This window comes from Hylobates moloch, unplaced genomic scaffold (assembly GCF_009828535.3).
Source record: "Hylobates moloch isolate HMO894 unplaced genomic scaffold, HMol_V3 SCAFFOLD_21, whole genome shotgun sequence".
In the NCBI taxonomy this organism is placed as follows: domain Eukaryota; kingdom Metazoa; phylum Chordata; class Mammalia; order Primates; family Hylobatidae; genus Hylobates; species Hylobates moloch.
The window spans coordinates 24,206,943-24,233,225 of NW_026652296.1; the positions used below are offsets into that span (position 1 = coordinate 24,206,943).

At 51.7% G+C, this 26,283-nt stretch overlaps 1 protein-coding gene and 1 long non-coding RNA gene across 2 annotated transcripts in view; one reads left to right on the plus strand and one right to left on the minus strand.

The window, feature by feature from the left end:
- Window positions 1-26,283, plus strand: part of LOC116460759 (uncharacterized) — a 77,287-nt gene that overhangs the window by 23,974 nt on the left and 27,030 nt on the right. The window lies entirely within an intron of this gene.
- Window positions 8,008-16,089, minus strand: MYL9 (myosin light chain 9). Its single transcript, XM_032141846.2, has 4 exons — window positions 15,908-16,089; window positions 12,437-12,646; window positions 9,636-9,797; window positions 8,008-8,751 (listed from the first exon to the last, which is right to left on the minus strand). Exons 2-4 carry the CDS (start codon window positions 12,618-12,620, stop codon window positions 8,579-8,581), a joined length of 519 nt encoding a protein of 172 aa, XP_031997737.1. The 5' UTR covers window positions 12,621-12,646; window positions 15,908-16,089; the 3' UTR covers window positions 8,008-8,578.

A 26,283-nucleotide genomic window follows, 5' to 3' on the forward strand; every position in this document is an offset into this window, starting at 1 on the left:
TTTGTTGTCCAGTGCAATGGCGTGGTCTCGGCTCACTGCAACCTCCGCCTCCCAGGTTCAAGCGATTCTCCTGCCTCAGCCTCCCAATTAGCTGGGATTACAGGCATAGGCCACCACACCTGGCTAATTTTTTGTATTTAGTAGAGACGGGGTTTCACCATGTTAGTCAGGCTTGATCTTGAACTCCTGACCTTAGGCGATCCAACCGCCTCAGCCTCCCAAAGTGCTGGGATTACAGACATGCACCACCGCGCCTGGCCTTTTTCCTTTTTTTTTTTTTTTTTTTTTTGAGACTGAGTCTTGCTCTGTTGCCTGGGTACTCCACTCACTGCAACCTCCGCCTCCCAGGTTCAAGTGATTCTCCTGTCTCAGACTCCCTAGTAGCTGGGATTACAGGAGCCTGCCACCATGCCCAGCTAATTTTTGTATTTTTAGTAGAGACGGGATTTCACCACGTTGGCCAAGTTGGTCTGGAACTCATGACCTCAAGTGATCCGCCTGCCCCAGCTTCCCAAAGTGCTGGGACTACAGGTGTGAGCCACCATGGCCAGCCTTCCTTACCGTCTTATAACATGCTCATATTGCCGGGCGCGGTGGCTCAAGCCTATAATCCCAGCACTTTGGGGGGCCGAGGCGGGCGGATCACGAGGTCAGGAGATCGAGACCATCCTGGCTAACACGGTGAAACCCCGTCTCTACTAAAAATACAAAAAATTAGCCGGGCGTGTTGGCAGGCGCCTGTAGTCCCAGCAAATCGGGAGGCTGAGGTAGGAGAATGGCGTGAACCCGGGAGGTGGAGCTTGCAGTGAGCCGAGATCGCGCCACTGCACTCCAGCCTGGGGGACAGAGAAAGACTCCGTCTCAAAAAAAAAAAAAAAATGCTCATATTGTGGATGGAAGAGAATGGTGCAAAGTGGGGCCCTTGGGCACCCCAGGCTGGTTTAGGCTCTTGAAGGCTTCATAGGCATGGGGCTGCTGGTCCCTTGAGATTGCTTTCTGGCGTCTTGCAGCTTGGGGGACCTTACAGGTGCCAAAGAGGCCATCCGTTGTCTGGGAAAGCAGACAGGGCCAGGAATTCTGAGCATTGCGGCCCAAATTCGCTGGGTGACCTTCGTTGTCCCCTAGTGGTGAAGTGTGGCAACATCATATCTGGGTTTTGTGGCTTTGTGCCAGATTTTGTTGACTTTTGCTGCAGGTGCTGGGTAGGAATTCCCTCAGTATATTTTTTGCATTGTGGCTTGCTTTTTAGTTGCTGTTATTTGCTTGGGTGCAGTTCTCGTATTTGCTTTTACACCATTATATTTATTGAATGGGGCTTCAGTTGCCAGCAAATCCTGTGTGTTTTGTTACTTTATACATGTTGAACATCCCTGATCTGAAAATCCAAAGTCCGAAATGCTCCAAAATTTGAAACGTTTGGAGCACCAACATGACGCCACGAATGGAATATTCCATTAATTCACCACGTGTGGCGGGTCACAGTCAAAACTTTGTATTGTGCACAGAATGATTAAAAATATTGTATGCCAGCTTGGGCAACATGATGAAACCCCGTGTCTACAAAAAATACAAGAATTAGCCAGGTGTGGTGGCGCACACATGTAGTCACAGTTACTTGTGGGGACTGAGGCAGGAGGATTGCTTAAGCCCAGGGGGTCAAGGCTGCAGTGAACCATGATCGCACCATTGTACTCCATTCTGGGCGACAAAGAGAGACTCTGTCTCAAAAAAAAAAAAAAAAAAAAAGATCTCACTGGGCATTTCCGGCACATCCCATCTGGCTCCACGTCCTTCTCCTTACCTTGCCCCATTCTCTATCCCTGAGACCACGGGCAAAGTCCCTCCTTCAGTTTGGCTTTGTTCTTTTTTTGCGATAGAGTTTCGCTCTGTTGCCCAGGCTGGAGCGCAGTGGCGCGATCTCTGCTCACTGCAACCTTCGCCTCCCAGGATCAAGCGATTCTCCTGCCTCAGCATCCCCAGTAGCTGGGATTACAGGCATGCACCACCATGCCCGGCTAATTTTGTATTTTTAGTAGAGATAGGGTTTCTCCATGTTGGTCAGGCTGGTCTCGAACTCCCGACCTCAGATGATCCGCCCGCCTCGGCCTCCCAAAGTGCTGGGAGTACAGGCGTGAGCCACTGCACCTGGGCAATTGGCTTTGTTTTTTCATCAGTTAAGGGTGATGACCAGGGTTCCTCCTGAATTCCAGATAAACCTCGATCAGTTCTTGTGTCCTTTCTCCATCCATGCTTGTCCTTATTGAGGTTTATTCATCAGGTAGGACCCTGTTAATTTCAGGTACTATCATATAAGCTTCACTCTTTCTCTCTTCCCAGTCAGGGTGGCCCCATCTCTTCCTTGTCCTCCTCACTTGCATATGACACACTGCATTCAGGACACAAGGCCATCAATATGTCCCCAGGCACCACCTCTAAGCCCCACCCCACCCTAGGAATCCACTCTTCAGGGTTTTGAATGGGTCCTTGGCTATGTATGAAGAGTCCCTTGGATAATTCTGCAGTGGTTAAGTCTGCATGTTTTAAAATTACACTGAAGTTCTTGGGTGATACTCTCATCCCATGTCTTTTCTCCCTCATATTGCTTTTAATATGCAGCCCTGTTGAGGTGTGGACATTGAGTGCTGCATGGTATCCACAGTATGCGTTCATCATGTTTCACTTGCTGATTTTCCTCTTGATAGATACGTAGGTTCCCTCCAGTTCCCTGCTACTGTCGGTGCTGCCTCAGCGAACTGTTCCTGCCCCTTCTGGGCCTATGCACAATTCCTCTGGTATACGTTTCCAAGTGTGGAGTTGCTGCATCAGAAGGGATTTGCTTGCTCACAGATGCTGCATGGTTGCTGTCCTGCACTGGTGTACCAGTCTGTCCTCCCATTGCCCATGCCTTAGGATTCTCTGCATCTTTTCCAATGGTATCATCCCCCTCTCCAAATTTTGACAATCTGATGGGCATAAAGTGGCTTCTTATTTTTAATTTGCTTTTCTTTCTGACTACAGTTGTCCCTTCATATCTGCAGGTTCTGCATCCATGGATTCAACCAACTTCAGATAGAAAATATCACGAGGCAGGAGGATCACTTGAGCCCAGGAATTTGAGATCAGTCTGGGCAACATAGGGAGACTGCCTCTACAGAAAAAAAAAAAAAAAAATGAGCAGCGCAGTGGCTCATGCCTGTAATCCCAGCACTTTCGGAGACCGAGGCAGGCAGATCACCTGAGGTTGGGAGTTCGAGACCAGTCTGATCAACATGGTGAAACCCCGACTCTACTTAAAATAAAAATTAGCCAGGCATAGTGGTGCATGCCTGTAATCCCAGCTACTCAGGAGGCTGAAGCAGGAGAATCGCTTAAACTCAGGAGGTGGAGGTTGCGGTGAGCCGAGATTGTGCCATTGCACTCCCGCCTGGGCAACAAGAGCGAAACTCCATCTCAAAAAAAGAAAAAAACCAATAAAAATAACAATACCACCAAAAAACAATACAGTAAGGTCAGGCATGGTGGCTCACGCCTGTAATCTCAGCACTTTGGGAGGACGAAGTGGGTAGATCACCTGAGGTCAGAAGTTCGAGACCAGCCTGGCCAACATGGTGAAACCCAGTCTCTACTAAAAATATAAAAGTTAGCTGGGTGTGGTGGTGTGTGCCTGTAATCCCAGCTAGTCTGGAGGCTGAGGCAGGAGAATTGCTTGAACCCAGGAGGTGGAGATTGTAGTGAACCGAGATCACACCACTGTACTCCAGCCTGGGTGACAGAGTGAGACTTCGTCTCAAAAAAGAACAACAACAACAAAATACTTTCACGGACTCTGGTGTTTTCCCCCATCTGTCTATCTTTCCTTTTTTGTTTATTTATTTATTTATTTATTTGTATACTTTTAGAGACAGAGTCTCCCTCTGTCACCCAGGCTGGTGTGCAGTGGCGCAATCATAGCTCAGTGTAGCCTTGAACTTCTGGTTTCCAGCGATCCTCCCACCCCAGCCTCTTTTCTTTTTTTGAGGCGGTGTCTCACTCTGTTGCCCAGGCTGGAGTGCAGTGGCACGATCTCAGTTCACTGCAGTCTCCACCTCCCGGGTTCAAGTGATTCTCCTGCCTCAGCCTCCTGAGTAGCTGGGACTACAGGTGTGTGCCACCACACCTGGCTAATTTTTGTATGTTTAGTGGAGACGAGGTTTCACCGTGTTGGCCAGGCTAGTCTCGAACTCCTGACCTCATGTGATCTGCCTGCCCCGGCCTCCCAAAGTGCTGGGATTACAGTCGTGAGCCACCACGGCTGGCCTGATTCTCTGTTTTGTTTCTGGCTCTTAACCAAGCTGTTTCTCATAGCTGGCAACAATGATTTTATGATCTCTTAGTTTATCTCCATCAGTACGGTGGGGGTCTGTTTTTTATCTAGAGAGAGATGACAGGAAACCTGATTTGTTAGGTTTTTTTGGTCGTTATTTTGTATGTTCGTGATCTCAAGTCACTTAAGGAAACACTGAAAGGAGAAAGCCCATTGAGATGTGGATCAGTGAGTTTCTGTGTTTTTTGGTTTAACTTGATACATGAATGAGATTGTAGAACTGAAGCTTCCAAGTCTCAGTGTCTATATGAGTTTGAAATGTTTTTCTACCACCATAGTATATCAAATTAAATTATAATGTCTCTTAAATTTTAAGATCTAGGCCGGTTGCTGTGGCTCACACCTGTAATCCCAGCACTTTGGGAGGCAGAGGTGGGTAGATCACCTGAGGTCAGGAGTTCAAGGCCAGCCTGACCAACATGGTGAAACCCCAGCTCTACTAAAAATACAAAATTAGCTGAGCATGGTGGTGTGTGCCTGTAATCCCAGCTACTTGGGGAGCTGAGGCAGGAGAATCACTTGAACTTGAGAGGCTGAGGTTGCAGTGAACTGAGATCACACCACTGCACTCCATTCTGGGTGACAGAGTAAAACTGCGTCTCAAAAAAAAAAGTTTAAGATTCATTTTGATTCTTTTATAGGGTCTAATGAGGCTGCCAGAACACAAAAATTTTCAGAAAATAAATGGAATTTCTAATGTTTTAAAAGTGCTAGCCTTTGGAGGAATTAAAAAAAAGCAATCTGTCAGGTGTGGTGGTATGCGTTTGTAGTCTTAGCTACTTGGGAGGCTGAGGCAGGAGGATCACTTGAGGCCAAGAGTTTGAGGCCAGCCCAGGCAACAAAGTGAGACCCCATCTCTACCAAAAATTTAAAAATTGGCTAGGTGCGGTGGCACATGCCTGTAATCACAGCACTTTGGGAGGCCAAGGCAGGTGGATCACCTGATGTCAGGAGTTTGAGATCAGCCTGGCCAACATAGTGAAACCCCCTCTCTACTAAAAATACAAAAAGTTATACAGGCGTGGTGGTGGGTGCCTGTGATCCCAGGTACTCGGGAGGCTGAGGCAGGAGAATCCCTTGAACCTGGGAGGTTGCCGTGAGCTGAGATCATGCCATTGTCCTCCAGCATGGGCAACAAGAGTGAAACTCTGTCTCAAAAAAGAAAAACCACAAAAATTAAAAAATCAAGGCCAGGTGTGGTGGCTCACACTTGTAATCTCACCACTTTGGGAGGCCAAGGTGGGAGGATTGCTTGAGTCCAGGAGTTTGACACCAGCCTGGGCAACATAGCGAGACCCTCTCTCTACAAAAAATAAAAAATTAGTCAGGCGTGGTGGCACAGGTCTGTAGTAGAAGCTGCTCAGGAGGCTGAGGTGGGAGAATTGCTTGAGCCCAGGAGTTCTAGGCTGCAGGGACCTATGATCACACCATTGCACTCCAGCCTGAGCAACAGAGAGACCCAGTCTCAAAAAGCTAGACAAATACTAGGAAAAAATAGAAAATTTTACAGTTTTACAATGATGTTGAGCACTTAAAAATGTATTTGGTGAGTATTTAAAATGTTCTTATTAAGTGTATGTATTTTGGCCGGGCGTGGTGGCCCACCCCTGTAATCCCAGCACTTTGGGAGGCCAAGGTGGGTGGATCACAGGGTCAAGAGATGGAGACCATCCTGGCGAACATGGTGAAACCCTGTCTCTATTAAGTATACAAAAATTAGCTGGGCGTGGTGGTGCGCGCCTGTAGTCCCAGCTACTTGGGAGGTTGAGGCAGGAGAATCACTTGAACCCAGGAGGTGGAGGTTGCAGTGAGCTGAGATCACATCACTGCACTCTAGCCTGAGAGAAAGAGCGAGACTCTGTCTCAAAAAAAAAAAAAAAAAAGAAGTATATGCATTTCTTCTGAGATTCCTTTTCATGTTACCATTTTTTTCCTACTGCGTTGTCTTTTTCTGATTCAATTACTGAAGCTTTATATAGATTAGTGTTAACTCTTGTTTTGTTAAATATGCTGCAGGTATTTCCTCCCAGTATGCATTTGGCTTTTAATTTTGCTTATGGTTTCTTTAGCTCTACAAAAAGAATGTTGACTTCATGCATTTAAATCTGCCAGTCTTTTCCTTTGGGGCTTCTGGGTTTTGTGCTAGACTTGGAAAGTTCCGGGGGTCCTTTACTGCTGGTCTGTAGGTGCTGCGGGTCCTGCCCTGCCCTGCCCAGCGCACGTTCCTCTTCCCTTCCTGTGGGTCACAGTAGCGCCCAGGCCAGTTCGGAAGCCATTGAGGCTGGACTGGTCCTGACCTCTTCCCACCTGTGTGCGAAGCTCTTCCGTCTTCCGTCTCGGGGTGAAGGTGGGGTGGGCTGTGACAGAATCGCACGCTGGGGCTTGACATCTGGATGATGTATCCTTGCCTCTTTCCAGAAATGCCTTTGGTGCTGCAGTGGCTCTGCTGAGAGGACCTTATGACCCTGGTGTCGGGCATGTGTGGCCAGTACCCTAGGACACCCTGAGACCCCCCTTCCACACCCTTGGGGCTGGCAGCATTGAATGGGTGGCCAGGCTGAGGGTTGCCCAGGGCCGTGTGTGTAGCTGGAGGCCTGCAGCCTGCTGCCGGGGGTGAGAATGTGGTTGGGACTGAGTTTGGGATACTATTTGGGCCTGGTTTGGAACTTGTTCAGGTCTCGCCCCTTCTGGAGTTGATACCAGGGACTTTTGGGGCTGTTTAGAGCCAGGATGAGGAGTTTCAGCCGAGCTCTGAGCAGGGCCTGGCGTTGAGGCCTGCAGGAGGTTAGGGCCTCCTGGTCAGGCACAGGGTCCCCTGGTGCTCAGCTCCCCCTTGGCCTTGATCTGGGACCTTTGCTGAGTCTGCGGCTGCCTGCGCTGGGTGACCTCTGGAGAAGGCCTCAGGACCAAGCTGAGTCCACTCGCTCGGGTCAGGTGTGGTGGGTCTGGCCCTCACTCTGCCCCAGGCCTGTTGGGTGACCCAGGCAGTCCCTCCCCCTCTGGACTCTCTGCTCAGTCATTCAGCACTCTTTTTGCCCCTCTTAGGCCCCAGGCACTGCCATCAGTGTCCCCATCATCCACTAGTAGCAGGGGTCCCGGCCCTGCCTGCCCTGCGTACACAGGGACTTGGAAAGCTGTAGCCCCCGTGCTGTTGGTCCTGGGGCTGAACTCGCCCTCCATCTGCCTGGGGCTGGGAAACCCCTCGTTCCCACCTCCAACCCTGAGCTGCTGGGATGCCTGCCTCATCACTGTTCCTGGAGCCTCCCTGTTCTTCTGGAACCCAGAGCTCTAGTCCTGAGGGCTGTGTGGCCCGACCTCTGCCCCCTAAGAGGCCTGGAACCCTCCACGGGATTGGCTGTGGTGATTCCCATGGTCCTCCCTTTCCCACAAGCCCTGAGAAGGCCACCAGGCCCATTCCCTCCGTCCCCTGCCCCCTGCTGGTCTCAGCTGAGCACACAGCCCACTTACTAGGGACTCTGGTCCCTAGAGGCTTCAGGGACCATATGGCTGGAGGACGCCCAGTCCTTCCCTGGGCCAGGGTGGGAGGAGCAGGGCAGTAACTGGGGATGGCAGGAGAAGGTGGGAGAGGGTTTTCAGGCCCGGGGTCCCCTTATTTCACCCCAGCCACAGACACACAGACCAGAAGCAGTGCTCAGCCCTCTATTGGAGATTCTGCCTCCTCTGGGACAGATGTCCACTCTGCCCGCGACTCCTGAGCACACTCCCATGGCGGGTGCTGTGCTCTGGGTGGGTGTGCGGCAGTGGCCGGTCAGGGTGTAGGGGAGGGGACTGAGGGGACCTTGGTGAGCTTGCATTTGTGTGGGGATACACGTGAAGGGGTGTCGGATCCCAGGACTCAGGGCCTCTTCCTCCTGGGGGGCACACAGAGCCCCTTCCCTTCCTCCTTGGGGAATAGCCCTGGAATGGGGCCTTCCCTTGGTGCCTCTAGGTCCTGCCCTCCAGCCCATGTCCCCAGAAGGTGGTCTTTCCTTGGAGGGGTCAGAAACTCCAGCCCAGGGCTCTGGAGTCACTGTGGGAACACCTGCCTCAGCTCGGCACGCGCTTCTCCTGGCCTGTTTCTTCCACTGGGAGCTGGGACCCTAACCCCTCAAAGGGGATCCCTTAGCAAGGGTCATGGGCAGGGAGCTGCTATGGACGAGTGTGTGTGGGAAGGGGTGACTGGCGGGGGCTGGGGTGTCGGGGGGCTGGGGTGGCCTAGTCGTCTTTATCCTTGGCGCCATGTTTGAGGATGCGGGTGAACTCCACGTAGTTGAAGTTGCCTTTCTTATCAATGGGCGCCTCCCGGTACATCTCATCCACTTCCTCGTCTGTGAAGCGGTCACCCATGGTGGTGAGCAGCTCCCGGAGGTGGTCCTCATGGATGAAACCTGTGGGCAGGGGCAGCATGGGTGAGAGCAGGAACTTGGGCTGAGACACACACAGCAGCCCCATCCCTCAGCCCCCTGGCAGCTCTTGCAGACCTAGAGGGGCTGGGAAGATACAATCTTAGTCTCTGGTCAGTCTGAGGAATGAGGACATGGCAAGAGGGGTGTGGGGGTGCACGTGAAGGGGTGTCGGATCCCACATGAAGGGGTGCCAGGGTCCCGAGGGGAGGAGTTGTGCAGTGGGACTGTCTCTGAGGTGTCACTTGGGGAACTTGAGGCTGTGAACACAGAGGGTGTTGGGTGTGCCCTGTTTTAAGCGTGAGCTCTGGAGTTGCACTGCCTGAGTTGCAATGCTGATTCCCATTCTCCCTAGCTGTGTGACTTTGGGCAAGGTCCTTAACCTCCATGTGCCTGTTTAATCTAGAAAACAGGGGTGAACATATGCCATTCTGGTGAGGGACTGTGAAGGTAGTCAGGCCCGTGCGGGCCCATGGCCATGTTACCATGGCCATCATCAGCCTGACGTGTCCTTGGGAAAAATGAGCTGAGGGATGGAATATCCGTCAGGAGATCTGAGGAGGGGGGCCAGTTTCTATACCTTCTTGGCAAGAAAGGCATGAAATGGTTTGATTTCTGGAAAGGTCTAAAACAGATGGAGAATGTGCATTGGGCCAGCGGGGGAGATCATGAAGGCAGGAGTCTTGGGGCATGGGCTGTTCTGGCCTAGCCTTTGCGGTGACAATGAGGTGGCCTGGCTTTTACAGTTCTGGTGACAGAACCTGGGAGATGGGTGATGTCTATTCTGGCCCTTAGGGGCAGAGGCACTGAATGCCTGGGGTGGCCCTGGTCCACTTGCATGCAGGGTGGTGGTAGGGGGCGCCACGGACCTGAGGCTTCCTCGTCGAAGCAGGCAAAGGCGTTGCGAATCACATCCTCGGGGTCCGTGCCGTTCAGCTTCTCCCCAAACATGGTGAGGAACATGGTGAAGTTGATGGGCCCCGGGGCCTCGCTCATCATGCCCTCCAGGTATTCGTCTGTGGGGTTCTTCCCTGTGGCAGGTGGGGTGTTCCAGCCTGTGGTCCTGGGCCCTCTGTCCCCAGCTGGGACAACTTGCACCCCCGTCCCCCACCCCTGCCCTTCACAGCTCTGTGTGAGACGGGAGGTAGTGGGTTTTGTGAACTGGAAAGCACGGCTCTAGGGCAGCCACAGCAGTGGGCGCTGGGAGTCCCTGGCTGCTTCCACCAGTTTCCTCCTGTGGCCTGGATGTCAGCAGCCGGCAGTGCTCACTAAAGTGTAATAAAAATAACCCTCTGCAGACTGCTCACTGTGGCTGGTCGACCATGTGCCTTATTGCATTTAACTTTCAGCACCCTGTGAAGTCAGCATTCTTACTCACTTCACAGGTATGGAAGCTGAGGCACAGAGAGGCCAGGTGACTTGTCCAGGGTCAGACAGCAAGTAAGGAGGAGACTTGGGTGGACCTGGCATTTGAACCCAGGCAGCCTAACTCCAAAGTCCAGACACAGTGCTTTGCTGTCAGACAGGCCTGGGTTTGGATCCTAGCTGTGCACCTTGGTTTTCCCCATCTCTTAGGGGAATTTTGAAGACAATAAGTAGTTGCAAAAGGCTCATAACAATGACTGGCACAGGCCTATGGACTGGAATCAACTGCTGGGTTTCTACTGCAGTCCCACTAACTACTTGGTAGCTGTGTGACCTTGGGGAAATTACTTAACCGCTCTGAGCCTCAGTTTCCTTGTTTGTAAAGTGGGAATAATTGCATCTGTTCAATAGGATTGCTTTGAAATTTAAGATAATACCTGCAGGGCTTATTATTATTATTATTATTATTTGCTGTTCTTGTTTTTAATTTGAAGATGAAGGTGTGACTCATCTGCAGACCCACGGATGCGAGCTGCAAACACAGTGCATGTTTTTCTGGGTGGACACCCAGGGCTGTCATGAAGTCTCAGGGGTTCAGGGGCCTGGGTGCAGGGTGTGGCCTTGGAAATAGGAAGTCTTCATGTCCCTGAGCCTCACACACCCCACTGTGTCCCCCTGGGATGGCCGGGGAAGCTGAGGCCCAAGAGGAGCTGTGACGCCAGGACACTGGGGCACTTAAGGCCAGCCCCTTCTCTCACCAGGCCTCAGTCCCTTCCACGAAGCTGGGAAGGCCCCAGATAAGAACCCTGGAGTTGGCCAGGCGTGGTGGCTCACTTGGGAGGCCAAGGCAGTCTCCGGAGTTTGAGACCAGCCTGGCCAACATGGCAAAACCCTGTCTGTACTAAAAATACAAAAATTAGCCAGGCATCATGGCACATGTCTGTAACCCCAGCTACTGGGGAGGCTGAGGCAGGAGAATCTCTTGAACCCGGGAGATGGAGGTTGCAGTGAGCCGAGATGGTGCCACTCCAGCCTGGGCAACAGAGTGAGACTTTGTCTCGGGGGAAAAAAAAAAAAGAACCCTGGGGCTTACTTCCTGCCAGGTGACCTCCTCAGGGAGGAAGGCTTCAAGCGAGCCTGGCCGGAAGCTGGGAGAGGTTTGGTGCTCAGGGCCGGGGGCAGTGTGCTGTCAGTTCTCCCACTCAGGGTTGCCTGGTTCTCCCGCCCAGTGCCTCGTGGGTAAACGTCAGGGCCATGGCCCCATTTCACAGGAAGAGGAAAGTGCACAGGCCCGTACCAGGGACTGACTCTCTGGCCTCAAATCTCGAGGCTTGACTGTCATGGGGCTGTGTCCTCTGGTCCTGGACTCTCCCTCCCCCAGGCAGTGTCTGGTCTGGATGCTGTCACTCGGCATGAGGGGTACGTGGGAACTGGGCTGAGAGTGGCTGGCTGTGGCCAGTACTTTGGGAGGGATGTTGGGGCAGGCCCGTGGCCTGGGCATGGTCTCTGGAGACCTTCCCTCTGGGCCTGTGTTTCCCCATCTGCAGCAGAGAATTGGACTTGATTTTTGTACCCTGTTAGTTCTAAGGTCCTGATCCTGAGGAAGTCACTGGGACCAGAGAGGCTATGAGAGCCTGGGATGGGTGACCTCTGAAGGAGGGGAGCTGGTCTGGCCTCCCCTCTAGGCCTCAGTTTCCCCATCTGTGCAGGAGCAGACTTCAGTTCACACATTCATTTAGATGCTGACCCCTTTCTTTTTTTTTTTGAGACGGAGTCTTGCTCTGTCACCCAAGCTGGAGTGCAGTGGTGCGATCTTGGCTCACTGCAAGCTCTGCCTCCTAGGTTCATACCATTCTCCTGCCTCAGCCTCCCAAGTAGCTGGCGCCCACCACCACGCCCGGCTAATTATTGTATTTTTAATAGAGACGGGGTTTCACCATGTTAGCCAGGATGATCTCGATCTTCTGACCTCGTGATCCGCCTGCCTTGGCCTTCCAAAATGCTGGGATTACAAGCGTGAGCCACAGTGCCTGGCCAGCTGACCCCTTTCTTTAAATGAAATGATACCTGGCAGCCCAGTGCACAAATCTGCCCAAGACAGGCCCACTGTGGAGTCAGCCTGTCTACATTCAGACCCTGTGGCGGACCTGCTTCGTGCTTTAGTTTCCCTGTTGAACGACTAAGTAATGGCAACTATTCTCTAAGGTGGACACCACATGTCTCACTACACAGGAGGTGCCCTGTAAATGATTGGCAGAGCCTGCCTGGCCTCATCCATCTCACCCCTGTCCCTGTCCCAGCTCACCCAGCGAGGCCAGCATGTCGTGCAGGTCCTCCTTGTCAATGAAGCCATCACGGTTCTGGTCAATCATGTTGAAAGCCTCCTTAAACTCCTGGATCTGGGACTGGTCAAACATTGCGAAGACATTGGATGTGGCCCGCTGTGGCCGCTTCTTGGTGGTCTTGGCTTTGGCCCGCTTGCTGGACATCTTGGCTTCTGGTGGGTGGGGCTTTCCTGCAGGAAGGGGTGGGGGTCGGGTGGCCCTATGACTCTGGGCCAGAGAATCTTCCTGCCTCATCCAGACTGGCTTTTAGCACTTGGGCCTGGCATTCAAGGCTGCCCACGGATTTGGGGCTCCCACCACCCAGTTCTTCACAAAAGCAGACAAGTGTGGCTGTGTGATTCTGAACAACTTCCTCTACCTCTCTGAGCCTGAAAGTCTTCATCTGGGACTGGAGACATGAGGAATGCCCAGCAGTAGGGATTAACTGACTCAGTGCCCGAGAGCTCCTGGAACAGCGCCGGGCATGGAGTCAGCTATTTTGGCTGTGACTGTTTGGGTAAAACACTTAGGATTGGGCTTGGTGCCAGCAATTACCATGCTTTATCTCCTTTAATCCTTAATAGCATTTACACTGTCCCTCTCTCTTTCCAAGTGGCAAGGTGGGTCCACACTCGTGGGAGTCAGTGAGGGCTCTCCTGGGCTGCCATCCAGGCTCCCTGGCCCCGCAGGAAGGAGCTGGATCAGCAGTCCTGCATTCCTGCCGTTCCTCACTCTCCCACTCCATCCCTCTGCTGCCCGCCGGAGGTTCTAGGAGGCTCTGGGCAGTTAACCCCCCGCCTGTCCACCTCAGGGAGCTTGACTAGCCCCCTAATGGTGAGTGGTCACAGACTGATCCTGGGTCCCACTCCTTGTTCTCACTCCCCAGTACTTATCAGGGTATGAGGCTTGCTTGGGCTGAGAACCCCAGCTTCTTCACCCTTGCTTAGACCTGGCTTCTTAGTCTCTAGCCGGCCTCTTCTGTCCCATACAGACCCTGACCTACACCCGTCATTTTGAAGCCCTTAAAGGTTCCTGCCGCCCCTCAGAGCAAGTCTGGGTCCCTCATCCTGGCATTCGAGGCCCTGTGTGAGTCCCTCCTGGCCTCTCTGACAGTCCTCATGGTGTCCCTCTTGTGACCCACAATCCTGCCGTTCTGACCTCTGCAGTTCCCTGGACACTCCCAGGCTTTCCTCTGTGGTCCCCTCCTCCCCTGTGCTCTTTCTTCTCCAGCCCAGTTCTTGAGACCGCCCCCTCTCCTGGGGAGCTGTTCCTTGTACCCTTGCTTCCACAGTAAACATTTAAAGATCTCTCTCCCTTGTGGGCCAGCATAGATCCCCCAGTTTACACCAATCCCAGGCCACAGTTGGGCTAACAGATGCTTGTTTGATGAATGAATGTATGAAGGCAACTACGGCCAGTCTGCTGCTTCCACTGTACAGATGGGGAAACTGAGACCAGGCCTGGGACTCTTTCCCGGAACGCTTGCCATGGCTTGTGGGGATATGCGCCTGAAGACCCAGTGCCTCCTTCCCTCAGCTGGGGCAGTGGGCCTGGCTGAGGTTCCAGGACTGCGGCCCCTCTTCCCTCTGCCCGAACCCCCCGGGCCCAGGGCCTCCAGGAAGCCTGCTGTGCCTGTTGTTCACCCCAAGCTGTGTGGTTGCAACTCGAGCTGTTTCCAGGCCTTCCTCCCATGACTCTGTTGAAGTCATTCTCTGTCCTTGGCCTTTGAGATCGTCAACCCTGGACTGGGATCCTGGCCAGCCCCCCCAGCTGGTCCCCAGGGCCATCACTGCCTGTAGTCATGAGACAGTGGCTGCCCGTGTCCCACGGACCGACACACCCAGCCCTCAGTGTTTCTTGCATGGTTCAGAAAGGTAGACAGAAGTCCTTCTCACCCATGATCTAGTTGGGAGTGCCATTGTCCCCAGATGCCAGCCCCCTCCTCTCCCGTGCTTTAGAGGGGCCTAGTCCTTCCCTGAGTCCAGTGTTCTCGGGAACTTTGACTCCTGGCGCCCACAGAAGGCTGCATGCAGAGGGGCAGTGCACTGCGCCCAACAGAGGCTGTGATGGCCATCACTGTCCCCACCACACTCCGCGAAGCCCTAGGGCAGGCATGGCCAGGCCACCCACAGCTGGGTCTGAGCCCAGCTGGGCCCCTCTGCCTTCATGGCCACCCAGTCTGCACTCTCTGCCATGGCGTGGCTGGGAGCACTGTACTTAAGGGCTTGCACAAGGCTGCCATGTCCACACCAGTAATTGTGGGAAGTGGTGGGTGGAGGCAGGGGTGCCCCCCATGGTGCAGCTAGGAAAACAGGCCCCAGAAGGGGAGTGGAGTGCCCATGAGAGGGGGAGGGGCCACCTGGAAGCCAGGATTCCTGGGCTAGGTTTGGGTCAGTGGAGAGCAAACTTGGCTCCTGGTGCCCTCGAGGCTTGAACAAAACAGGGAGCCCCGGTCCTCAGGCGGGCCTGTGGCAGCGGAGTGGGAAAGGGCTCTGTGTGTCCAGAGGTGCCTTCTAGAACTGATGGAGGGGCGAGGGGCAGGCATAGGTGGGGCCTTTAGTTCTGGGGCCATCGCATCCCTCTTCAGGTGTCATAGACACCAGGGGTCAGCACTGATACTTGGCCTGGATGTGACTAGATGCCATGTCCCCCGTCCTGGTGTCCAGATTCCCACCATAACAGAAAAGGCTGGGCTGAAGCCAGCACAGGGCAGTGCCCCCGTGACCTCCAGCCCCTGGAGCTAGGCAGGGCAGATGCCTCCTTCTCAGTGCACCTCATCTGAGGCTCCTCCTTAGAGCAGCTGGAGGGCTGAGAAGAGCAGGGATCAGAGTCCTCATCCTGCCCCCTAGGGGTGAGTCCATCAGGGCCCTCCGCAGACCTTCCCCACCCACAGGCGAGATGACCCAGAGAGGGGAAGCCCGGGTCCCTGCATACAGCACTGGCTGTGTTGGAAGGGCCCCCTGGTCTCCGTCCCTTTCCCCTGGCCCAGGGTGTGGGGATGGGAGATGGGGAGGGGACACGGATGCTGTGGGGGCATGGAGTCCCACAGGGCTGTTCCTCCATCTGTGACACACATGCCTTTACTGGGCCAGGGGGAATTGGCTACCGCAACCCCCTCCCCAGCACCCCCGGAGCTCTGGGCTTAGTGTCTCCAGCTCCTCAGCAAAGGGGCAGGGCCTGGACGATGGCCTTCCCTTGCCGCAGGACCACTGCTTCTCAGAGGCCAGAACAGCCTTCCTGCTACCCGGCCCCTGGCCAGAGTCCCTGTCGGCCCCCAGCAAACTCGCTGCCCCAGCTCACCCCGCGGTCCGTGCCCAACAGACCCTACCACGTCCCAGTCTGTGGGGCCCGCCTCTGCCCCCCGTGACAGCCGGGTCGGGCCCGGGCCACCCCTCATCTCCAGCCCTGGGCCATTAGGCCCGTCCTCAAGACCCCGGGGCCCTGGATCCCACCTGGTGCGGAGAAGGCGCTTGGGCTCGCTGGGTGCGTGGAACTGGGCCGGCCGTCGGGTCCGGACTTCAGGCGGGGGCGGGGCGTGGCGGCCGGGCCTTACAAGGCAGAAGAATGTGCGCGGGGCGGGGCCGCGGGCGGGGTCCGGGGGCCCTCGGCTGCCGTCCGGCCTTATTTGGCCTCGGCCCACGGGCTGGCAGGCGGGGGCGCTCTGCGGCGAACCCCCCTTCCTTGCTGTGCCAGCCCGGGCTGCACAGAGGGCCTTGTAGGGAGGGGAGGTGATGGGGTGAGCAGGCAATGGGAGAGGGAGTGTGGGGGTTCGCTCTGGGCCACCCCTTCCCCTCCAGAGAGGCAAGCGGAACGTCCAGGGCCCAGAGGCCTCCCACTCGTGTGGGCCGTGGGAGCGCAGCTTCCCCTGAGGGGCAACGGCTTTCGACGCGGGGAGGGCAGAGGCGGTGGGTGGGGGGGCTCCCAGGGACCCCTACGCCCGGTGACTCGCTCTGTCCACATCAGCGGTCGCCCCCCAGAGCGGGGCTGAAGGAACCACTCGGGAAGCACTGGTTTCGTGGAGGGAAACACGATGAACAAGTAGCTCCGCGGCTTGGGGCCTCAAAGGAGAGGGGACCTGGGGGAGCGTGGGCTGTTCCACAGGGTGCTCTGGGCAGTGACACTGGGCAGACAGGAGGTGCAGGGGTGCGCCCCGCCATGAGGGCTCCCGGGCTCGGGGTCGCCAGCAGCAGGAGGCCAGGAGGATGGGGGTGGGAGCCAGAGGGGCTGAGAAGCAGCAGGGACCCCTCTGTGGCTCCCTGTAGACCATGTGGGGTGTCGGAGGGTTCTGAGTAGGGGGTGACGATCTGGCTTGGGTTTTGACGGAATCCTTCTGGGTGATGTGTTGAAAATAGCGCAGAGGGGGCCGAGTCCATGAGCAGGGGACCTGTGAGGAGCCACCCAGCAAGGATCAGGCTGATCCGGACTAGCAGGGAGGCCGAGGGACAACTGCTAAAACTATTTCCGAGGTGCAGCCGGTAGGATCTGCGGGGGCATCGGAATGGGTGTGAAAGAAAAGAGTCAGGGTGGACTCTGAGAGTTTTGATCTGAGCAACCAGAAAGATAGAGCTGCCATTTTCTATGATGGGTTTGCTGTGTGAAGCAGTTTGGGGATAAGAAACTCTATTTTGGACAGATTAATTTTAAAAACTTTATTTTGAAATGATTTCAGACTTAGGATAAAATTAGAAGAACTGTGCGAAGAACCCTGTATACCTTCATCTAGATTCTCCATTTGTTACCACTGGGTTTTATTATATTTTCTTCTTGCTTTCCATATACATATATATAATACATGTACATACATTTATATTTATTTATTCCTACCCCCAACCATTTGAGAGTTTCTTGCATACATATGTCCTGTTATCTCTACATATTTCAGTGAGTACCTCCTAAAAAGGAGATTCTCTTCAATATGCATAGTACAATGATAAAAGTCAGGACAATTTTCACATTGATTTAATTACCTAGTTTACAGTCCATATTCAGGTTGTGCCAGTTATCCCAATAATGTCCTTTAGAGGAATTTTTTCTGGTCCAGGAGACAAAGTAAGATCATTTGTCATCACATTTCTTCAGTGTCCCAGTTTTACATTTTATTTTTTGATTGTGGTAAAATATACATAACATAAAATTACCATTTTCAGCATTTTTTTTTTTTTTTTTCTGAGATGGAGCCTCCCTCTGTTGCCCAGGCTGGAGTGCAGTGGCGCATCTCAGCTCACTGCAAGCTCCGCCTCCTGGGTTCATGCCATTTTCAGCCTTTTTAAGTGTATAGTTTGGTGGCATTAAATACATTCACTTTGTTGTGCAGCCATCACCACCATCCATCTCCAGAGTGCTTTCATCTTCCCCAGCCAAAACTCCCTGCCAGTTAAACACTAACTCCACCTTGCCCCCTTCTTCCCACCCCAGCAGTCATCATTCATCTTTCTGTTTCCTGTAAGTTTATCCACTCACTGGAGCCTCATATAAATGGAATCATATTGCATTTGACCTTTTGTCACTGGCTTATTTCACCCAGCATAATGTCCTCAAGCCCCAGGTTCATCCATGTTTAGTGTATATCAGAATTTCTTTTTGGGGGTGGGGGGTTGAGATAGGGTCTCACTCTGTTGCCGTGGGTGGCATGCAGTGGCATAATTATAGCTCACTGCAGCCTTGACCTCCTGGGCTCAAGCAATCCCCATGCTTTGACCCTCTCAAGTAGCTAGGGCTGCAAGCATGCACCAGCACACCTGGCTAAGTTTTCTTTTTTTTTTTTTTTTTTTTTTTTTTGAGACGGATTCCCGCCTCCCGGGTTCATGCCATTCTCCCTGCCTCAGCCTTCTGAGTAGCTGGGACTACAGGCGCCCACCACCGCGCCTGGCTAATTTTTTTTTTTGTATTTTTAGTAGAGACGGGGTTTCACCATCTTAGGATGGTCTCGATCTCCTGACCTCGTGATCTGCCCGCCTCAGCCTCCCAAAGTGCTGGGATTACAGGTGTGAACCACTGCGCCCGGCCCACACCTGGCTAAGTTTTCTACTTTTGTAGAAACGGTCTTCCTGTGTTGCCCAGCCTGGTCTCAAACTTCTAGCCTCAAGCAGTTGTCTAGGACCTCCAAGGTGCTGGGATTATAGGCCTGAGCCACTGTGCTTGGCCCTGGCTAATTTTTTTTAAAAAATCTTTTTGTAGAAGTGGGGTCTCGCCATGTTGCCCAGGCTCTCGTCCTTTTTAAGGCTGAATAATATTCCATTGTATGCATAGTTTGTTCGTCCACTCAACATGGATGGACACTTGGGTTGCTTCCACTTTTTGGCTATTCTGAATAATGCTTCTGTGAACATGGGTCTCTTCAAATTCCTGCTATTGTTTTTTTAACCTGACATTGTGAACATATAAGTCTCTGTTTTCAATTCTTTTGGGTATGTGCCCAGAAATGGAATTGCTGGATCAAATGGTTATTCTATTTTTAACATTCCGAGGAACTGCAATAACTGTTTTCTGTAGTGGCTGTACCATTTTAAATTCCCATCAACAGTGTACAAGGGGCCTGGTGTGGTTTCTCTTGCCTGTAATCCTAGCACTTTGGGAGGCCTAGGCGGGTGGATCACTTGATGCCAGGAATTTGAGACAAGCCTGGCCAGCATGGTGAAATCCTGTTCTCTACAAAAAATACAAAAATTAGCCAGGTGTGGTTGTACACGCCTGTAATCCCAGCTACTTGGGAGGCTGAGGCAGGAGACTCACTTGAACCTGGGAGGCTGAGGTTGCAGTGAGCCGAGATCGCGCTGCTGCACTCCAGCCTGGTGGACAGAGTGAGACTCCATCTCAAAAAAAAAAAAAAAAAATAGAATATTTAACCCATTTAAAAAAGGTGCCAAGGGATTAATATCCAAAACATTTTTTTTTGATTCTAGGCGTTTTAAAAATATGTTTTGGATATTAATCCCTTGATACGATTTGTAAATATTTTTCTTATTCTACAGGTTTTCTGTATTTTAAAGAAAAGCTTAAATTGTTATCTTTTATAAACTATAAAATTCACCTATGAAATGTACAATTCATTGGTTTTAGTGTGTCTACAAAGCTATGTAATCATCAGCACTACTATGTAATTATTCCACAACATTTTAGTAAGTAATCCCCCAAAGAAACTCTGTACCTGTCAGCAATCATTTCTCATTCTCTTCTCATCCCAGCCCCTGGAGACTATGGATCTAATTTCCCTATCAGTTTGTTTACTGTAGAAATTTGTTTTTGTGTTTTGAGATGGAGTCTCGCCCTGTCACCCAGACGGGAGTGGAGTGGGGCTCACTGCAACCTCCGCCTCTTGAGTTCAAGTGATTATCCTGCCTCAGCCTCCCTAGTAGCTGGGATTACAGGCACCTGCTACCACCCCAGCTAATTTTTGTATTTTTAGTAGAGATGGGGTTTTACCATGTTGTCCAGGCTGGTCTCGAAATCCTGACCTCAAGTGATCCACCTGCCTCAGCCTCCCAGAGTACTGGGATTACAGGCGTGAGCCACACGCCTAGCCAGCTTGTTTACTCTAGAAACTTCAAACAAATGCAGTCATACAATGTCTGGCTTCTTTCGCTTAGCATAATATTTTCAGAGATCATTCCATATTGCAGAATGTCCCAGGACCTCAGTCTTTTTCATTGCCAAGTAGTATTCTGTTGTATGGCTATATGCTACATTTTGTTTTTGTATTTGTCAGTTGATAGACATTTGGGTTGTTTCTACTTTTTGCCCATTAATCTGCAGGTTTATGTGTGGGTATACGTTTTCGCTTTCTCAGGTATATAAGAGTGGAACTGCTGGGTCATATGGTAACGCCTCTATGTTTAACCTTTTAAGGAACTTCCAAACTATTTTGCATAATGTTGTACCATTTTGAATTCCCGCCGGCAGTGTATGGTTGCAGTTTCTCTACTTCTTCACTAATACTTGTCTGCCTGTGTTTGTATTAGAGCCGGGGTCTCACTATGTTACCCTAGGCTGGACTTGAACTCCTGGGCTCAGCAATCCTTCCACCTCAGCCTCCCGAGTAGCTGGGACTACAGCTCCTTGGCCCTGCTTGTCTTTTTAATTCTAGTCATCCTATTAGGTGTGAAGTGGCATCTCATTGTGGTTTTGATTTGCATTTGTCTAGTGACTGAAGATGTTGAGCATTTTTCACATGCTTATTATTGGACATTTGTGTATCTTCTTCAGAGAAGTATCTGTTTAGGCTGGCCACGGTGGTGGCTCATGCCTGTAATCCCAGCACTTTGGGAGGCTGAGGCAGGCAGATCACCTGAGGTCAGGAGTTTGAGACCAGCCTGGCAAAAATGGCGAAACCTCGTCTCTACTAAAAATACAAAAATTAGCTGGGGGTGGTGGTGGGTGCCTGTAGTCTCAGCTACTCGGGAGGCTGAGGCACAAGAATCACTTGAACTCGGGAGGTGGAGTTTACAGTGAGCTGAGATCGTGCCCCTGCACTCCAGCCTGGGCAACAGAGAGGGAGACTCTGTCTCAAAAAAAAAAAAAAAAAAAGGTGTCTATTTAGATCCTTTACCTATTTAAAAATTTGTCTTTTGGTTTTGAGCTGTAGAAGTTCTTTACATATTCCGGCTATGCACCCTTATCAGATACATGAGTTTCAAATATTTTCTCCTATTATGTGAGTTATCCTTTCACTTTCTTGATAAACGTGTTCTTTGAAACACAAGTTTATTTTTTATTTTTAATTTTTTTTTGTTTTTTGAGATGGAGCTTTGCTTTGTCGCCCAGGCTGGAGTGCAGTGGTGCGATCTTGGCTCACTGCAATCTCTGCCGCCTGGGTTCAAGTGATTCTCCTGCATCAGCCTCCCGAGTAGCTGGGATTACAGGCACTCACCACCGCACCTGGCTAATTTTTGTACTTTTAGTAGAGACAAGGTTTCACTATCTTGGTCAGGCTGGTCTTGAACTCCTGACCTCGTGATCCACCGGCTTTGGCCTCCCAAAGTGCTGGGATTACAGGCGTGAGCCACCGTGCCCAGCTGAAGCACAAGTGTTTTTAACTTTTAAGTTTAGTTTATCTGTGTTTTCTTTGGTTGCTTGTGCTTTGGTGTCATACCTAAGAAGTCATTGCCTGATCCAAGGTTATGAATATGTTTACACTTGTGTTTTCTTTTCTTTTTTCTTTTTGTTTTTTGAGACGGAGTCTCGCTCTGTCGCCCAGGCTGGAGTGCAGTAGCGTGATCTCGGCTCACTGCAAGCTCCGCCTCCCAGGTTCACGCCATTCTCCTGCCTCAGCCTCCCCAGTAGCTGGAACTACAGGCGCCCACCACCACGTCCGGCTAATTTTTTGTATTTTTAATAGAGACAGGGTTTCACTGTGTTAGCCAGGATGGTCTCAATCTCCTGACCTTGTGATCCACCCACCTTGGCCTCCCAAAGTGCTAGGATTACAGGCATAAGCCAACGCGCCCTGCCCACTTCTGTTTTCTTTTAAGAGTTTGCTAGTTTTAGCTTTCATGTTTTTTGTTTTTTTTTTTTTGAGACGGAGTCTCGCTTTGTTGCCCAGGCTGGAGTGCAGTGGCGCGATCTTGGCTCACTGCAAGCTCTGCCTCCTGGGTTCACGCCATTCTCCTGCCTCAGCCTCCTGAGTAGCTGGGACTACAGGTGCCCGCCACCACACCCGGCTAATTTTTTGTACTTTTAGTAGAGATGGGGTTTCACTGTGTTAGCCAGGATGGAGTTTTCAGGTCTTTAATCCGTATTGAGTTAATTTTGTATATGTTGCAATGTAAGGGTCCAGCTTCCTTTTATTTGCATTTGGATATCCAGTTACACTAGCACCATTTGTTGATACTTCTTTCCCCATTGAATGCCTTGGCACTGTTGTCTAAAATCAGTTGTCCATTAATGTATGGGTTTCTTTTGGACTCTTAATTCTGTTTCATTGATATATATGTCTACCCTTTTGCCAGTACTACACAATCTTGATTATTTATTATTTATTTTTTGAGACAGGGTCTTGCTCTGTCACCCAGTCTGGACTACAGTGGTATGATCACAGCTCACTGCAGTCTCAACCTCCTGGGCTCAAGTGATCCTTGTGTTTCAGCCTCCTGAGTAGCTGGAACTATAGGTGTGTGCCACCACACCTGGTTAATTTTTGTATTTTTTGTACAGATGGAATCTCACTGTGTTGCCCAAGCTGGTCTCAAACTCTTGGGCTGAAGTGATCCTCCTGTCCCAGCCTCCCAAAGTGTTGGGATTATAGGCATGAGCCACTGTGCTCAGCCTTGATTACATTAGTTTTGTAGTAAAATTTTACATTTCCATATGAATTTTAGGGTCAGCATCTCAATTTCTGCAGAAAAGGGAGCTGGGATTTTGGTAAGGGTTGTGTTAAACCTGTAGATTAATTTGGGGGAGTATTGCCATCTTACCAAAACTAAGTCTTCCAGTCCATGAACAGTGGAAAATAAGTAACATGTGGTGTGCTACTTTGGGATTGTGAATATTCTGTTCCTCATAAAAATTTCAACCAATAGTTTTTTTTTTGAGACAGAGTCTCGCTCTGTCACCCAGTTGGAGTACAGTTCATTGGCAATCCCGGCACAACCCTTCTGCCTCAGCCTCCCATGTAGCTGGGATTACAGGTGCGTGCCACCACGCCCAGCTAATTTTTGTACTTTTAGTAGATACGGGTTTCACCATGTTGGCCAGGCTGGTCTTGAACTGCTAACCTCAAGTGATCCACCCGCCTTGGCCTCCCAAAGTGCTGGGATTATAAGCGTGAGCCACTGTGCCTGGCCCAAATGATGATTTCCTAATTCCTGAATTCCCTCTAATGTTATGAGTTGGTGGATGTGTAAGTTGCGCGTTATGCATCCAAGTGGAGATGTTGAGTGGGAAGGGTGGATTTCAGGGAAAAATACAGGCTGGAGATTTAGATGTGGGAGTTGTCAGTCTACAGAAAGTTAAAGACATAAAGGCAGCAGTGGGGCCCCAAAGGCCCATGTCCCGTGTTGGCCACAGGGGCTTCACTGGGTCTGGGTTGGGGGTTGGGGTGACATTTTGGAGACAAAGTATGGGCTCACTGGGTCCAGAAAGTACCATGGGTCTATGGAGGCTAGTACCGGGGGCCCCTGTTTTATGGGAAGTGGGGTTCTGTGGCAAGAAATGAAGAAATGTCCCTGTTCCATTTAAAACTGCCCCCGAAAGCCTTACTGCCTTTTTTTTTTAGACTGAGCCTTGCTGTTTCCCAGGCTGGAGTACAGTGGTGTGATCTCAGCTCACTGCAACCTCCGCTTCTCAGGCTCAAGCGATTCTCCTGCTTCAGCCTCCTGAGTAGCTGGGATTACAGGCATGCACCACCACACCTGGCTAATTTTTTATTTTTTTTAAGTAGAGATGGGGTTTTTCCATGTTGGCCAGGATGGTCCTGAACTCCCGGCCTCAAGTGATTCACCCACCTCGGTCTCCCAAAGTTCTGGGATTACAGGCATGAACCATTGTGCTCAGCCTGAAAGCCTTACTTTTTAACCTGGCATTCAAGGCCAGTCTGGCCCCAGCCCCGCCTGGAGCAGCAGCATAGCCTTACACCTCTGCCACTGTGCTCACTGTGTCTTTCACTGCCATAGCTTGGTTCAAATATTGTCCATTCTGAAAGCCCAGCAAATATTGCCTTCTCTGCTAAGGTTCTTCATTTAGGAAATCATTCTTGAGGCTCTACTCTCTGCCAGGCACTGAGACCTGGTGAAGACTCTCTTCCCACCCTTGGGAGCCCACCATCTTCTGCGTAGAGACAGATATTCACAAATCATCACATAGATATCAATAAAAGCATCATCACATCAGTGACAACAGCAAAGGAAAGCAACTCTTTTTTTTTTTTTTTTTTTTTTTTTTTGGGACGGAGTCTCGCTCTGTCGCCCAGGTTGGAGTGCAGTGGCGCAATCTCGGCTCACTGCAAGCTCCGCCTCCCGGGTTCACGCCATTCTCCTGCCTCAGCCTCTCCGAGTAGCTGGGACTACAGGCGCCCGCCACCACGCCCGGCTAACTTTTTGTATTCTTAATAGAGACGGGGTTTCACCGTGGTCTCGATCTCCTGACCTCGTGATCCGCCCGCCTCGGCCTCCCAAAGTGCTGGGATTACAAGCGTGAGCCACCGCGCCCGGCCGGAAAGCAACTCTTGAGCAGGGCGTTGGCACCGACCTGGCCTGGCCCAGGTGTTTGGCGGGATTTCCCTGGGGAAAGGCCACCTGTCCTGAGAGTGGAGGCAAGAGCGATGTCAGCTGCAGTGGTGGAGGCCCGGGACACCCTGTGGGAGGCCCTGAGGCGGCCAAGGGCAGCTCTCACTGGAGGTGTGGCTATAGAGGTGGGTGGCACCCTCTAAGGCCTAGGTGAGGAGGCTGGGTTTAGGTTTTTTTTTTTTTTTTTGAGACGGAGTCTCGCACTGTTACCTAGGCTGGAGTGCAGTGGCACCATCTTGGCTCACTGCAAGCTCCGCCTCCCAGGTTCATGCCATTCTCTTGCCTCGTCCTCCCGAGTCGCTGGGACTACAGGCGCCCACTACCATGCCCTGCTAATTTTTTTGAATTTTTAGTAGAGATGGGGTTTCACCATGTTAGCCAGGATAGTCTTGATCTCCTGACCTTGTGATCCACCCGCCTCGGCCTCCCCAAGTGCTGGGATTACAGGCGTGAGCCAACCACTGGCCTGGGTTTAGGGATTTTAAGCAAAGGGTGATGCAGCCTAGTCAGCATTTTGAAAATTCCCCTGGCTGCCATATGGTAGGACCAGGGGCGGCAGCAGAAACCACACCAGCTTTTAGATCAGCCACAGATTCCGATGGGCAGGAGACGGTTTAGAATTGCTGTCGTAAAGCCCATTCTACTGCTGGTGCTAGAAACCTCATCTCAGTGGGTCTGTCCTCCACAGCATTTGCTCACGCAGACTCCGCGTGGTACTTGGCCCTCAGGCTTCTGGTGGCAGTGGCTTTGTCCTGCTGTCCTGTCTATAAGGTCTGGGGGCCCAGTGCTGTTCCTGGTGGTAGCTGAGCCTTCTCTGTGCTGACTCTGGAAACATACAACCCTAGGGAGCTTGGGGTTCCAGAAGGGAAACCTGGGCCGTGTAGGATTCTCAGGGACCCACAGGTGGCTGACAGTCTCCTGTCCCCTCTGCTGCCTCTGTGGTCATATCCTGCAGCGTTTAGGAGGGCGCTTCCTGTCTGTCCCTGTCCTGGTTCCCTGGAGGACTAGGCTTTGGAAACACAGAAGCTGAGGACTCATTCCCAGCTTCTCTGGGAAGCTGCTGTCAGCCTTTCTCTGAAGTGACAAATGCGTCCCTGATGGAACAAGGTACAAGGACATGGGACATCATCTAAGTCATATTTTTGTGAAAACCATTTAATCTGAATCCAGCCATGAGAAAACATAAACCCAAATGGTGCACCATCCTATAGAGCACGCTTGGATACTTTAAAAACACCAACATCTCAGCCAGGCACGGTGGCTCACGCCTGTAATGCCAGCACTTTGGGAGGCCAAGGCGGGAGGATCACGTGAGGTCAGGAGTTCAAAACCAGCCTGGCCAATATGGTGAAACCCCATCTCTACTAAAAATACAAAAATTAGCCAGGTGTGGTGGCGGGCACCTGTAGTCCCCAGCTACTTGAGAGGCTGAGGCAGGAGAATCTCTTGAACCCAGGAGGCGGAGGTTGCTGTGAGCCAAGATTGCGCCACTGCACTCCAGCCTGGGTGTTGCAGTGAGACTCCGATTCAAAACAAACAAAATATACTAAAACAAACAAAACAACAAAACATCAACATCTCAAAAAACAAAACCAAAAAAGTAGGGAAAT

Coding starts and splice junctions, on each gene's coding strand:
- MYL9 (XM_032141846.2), bottom strand. CDS start 12,620: ATGTCCAGCAAGCGGGCCAAAGCCAAGACCACCAAGAAGCGGCCACAG. Junction 9,798..12,436: donor CGACATGCTGGCCTCGCTGG/GTGAGCTGGGAC, acceptor CACCTGCCACAG/GGAAGAACCCCACAGACGAA. Junction 8,752..9,635: donor CTTCGACGAGGAAGCCTCAG/GTCCGTGGCGCC, acceptor CCCTGCCCACAG/GTTTCATCCATGAGGACCAC.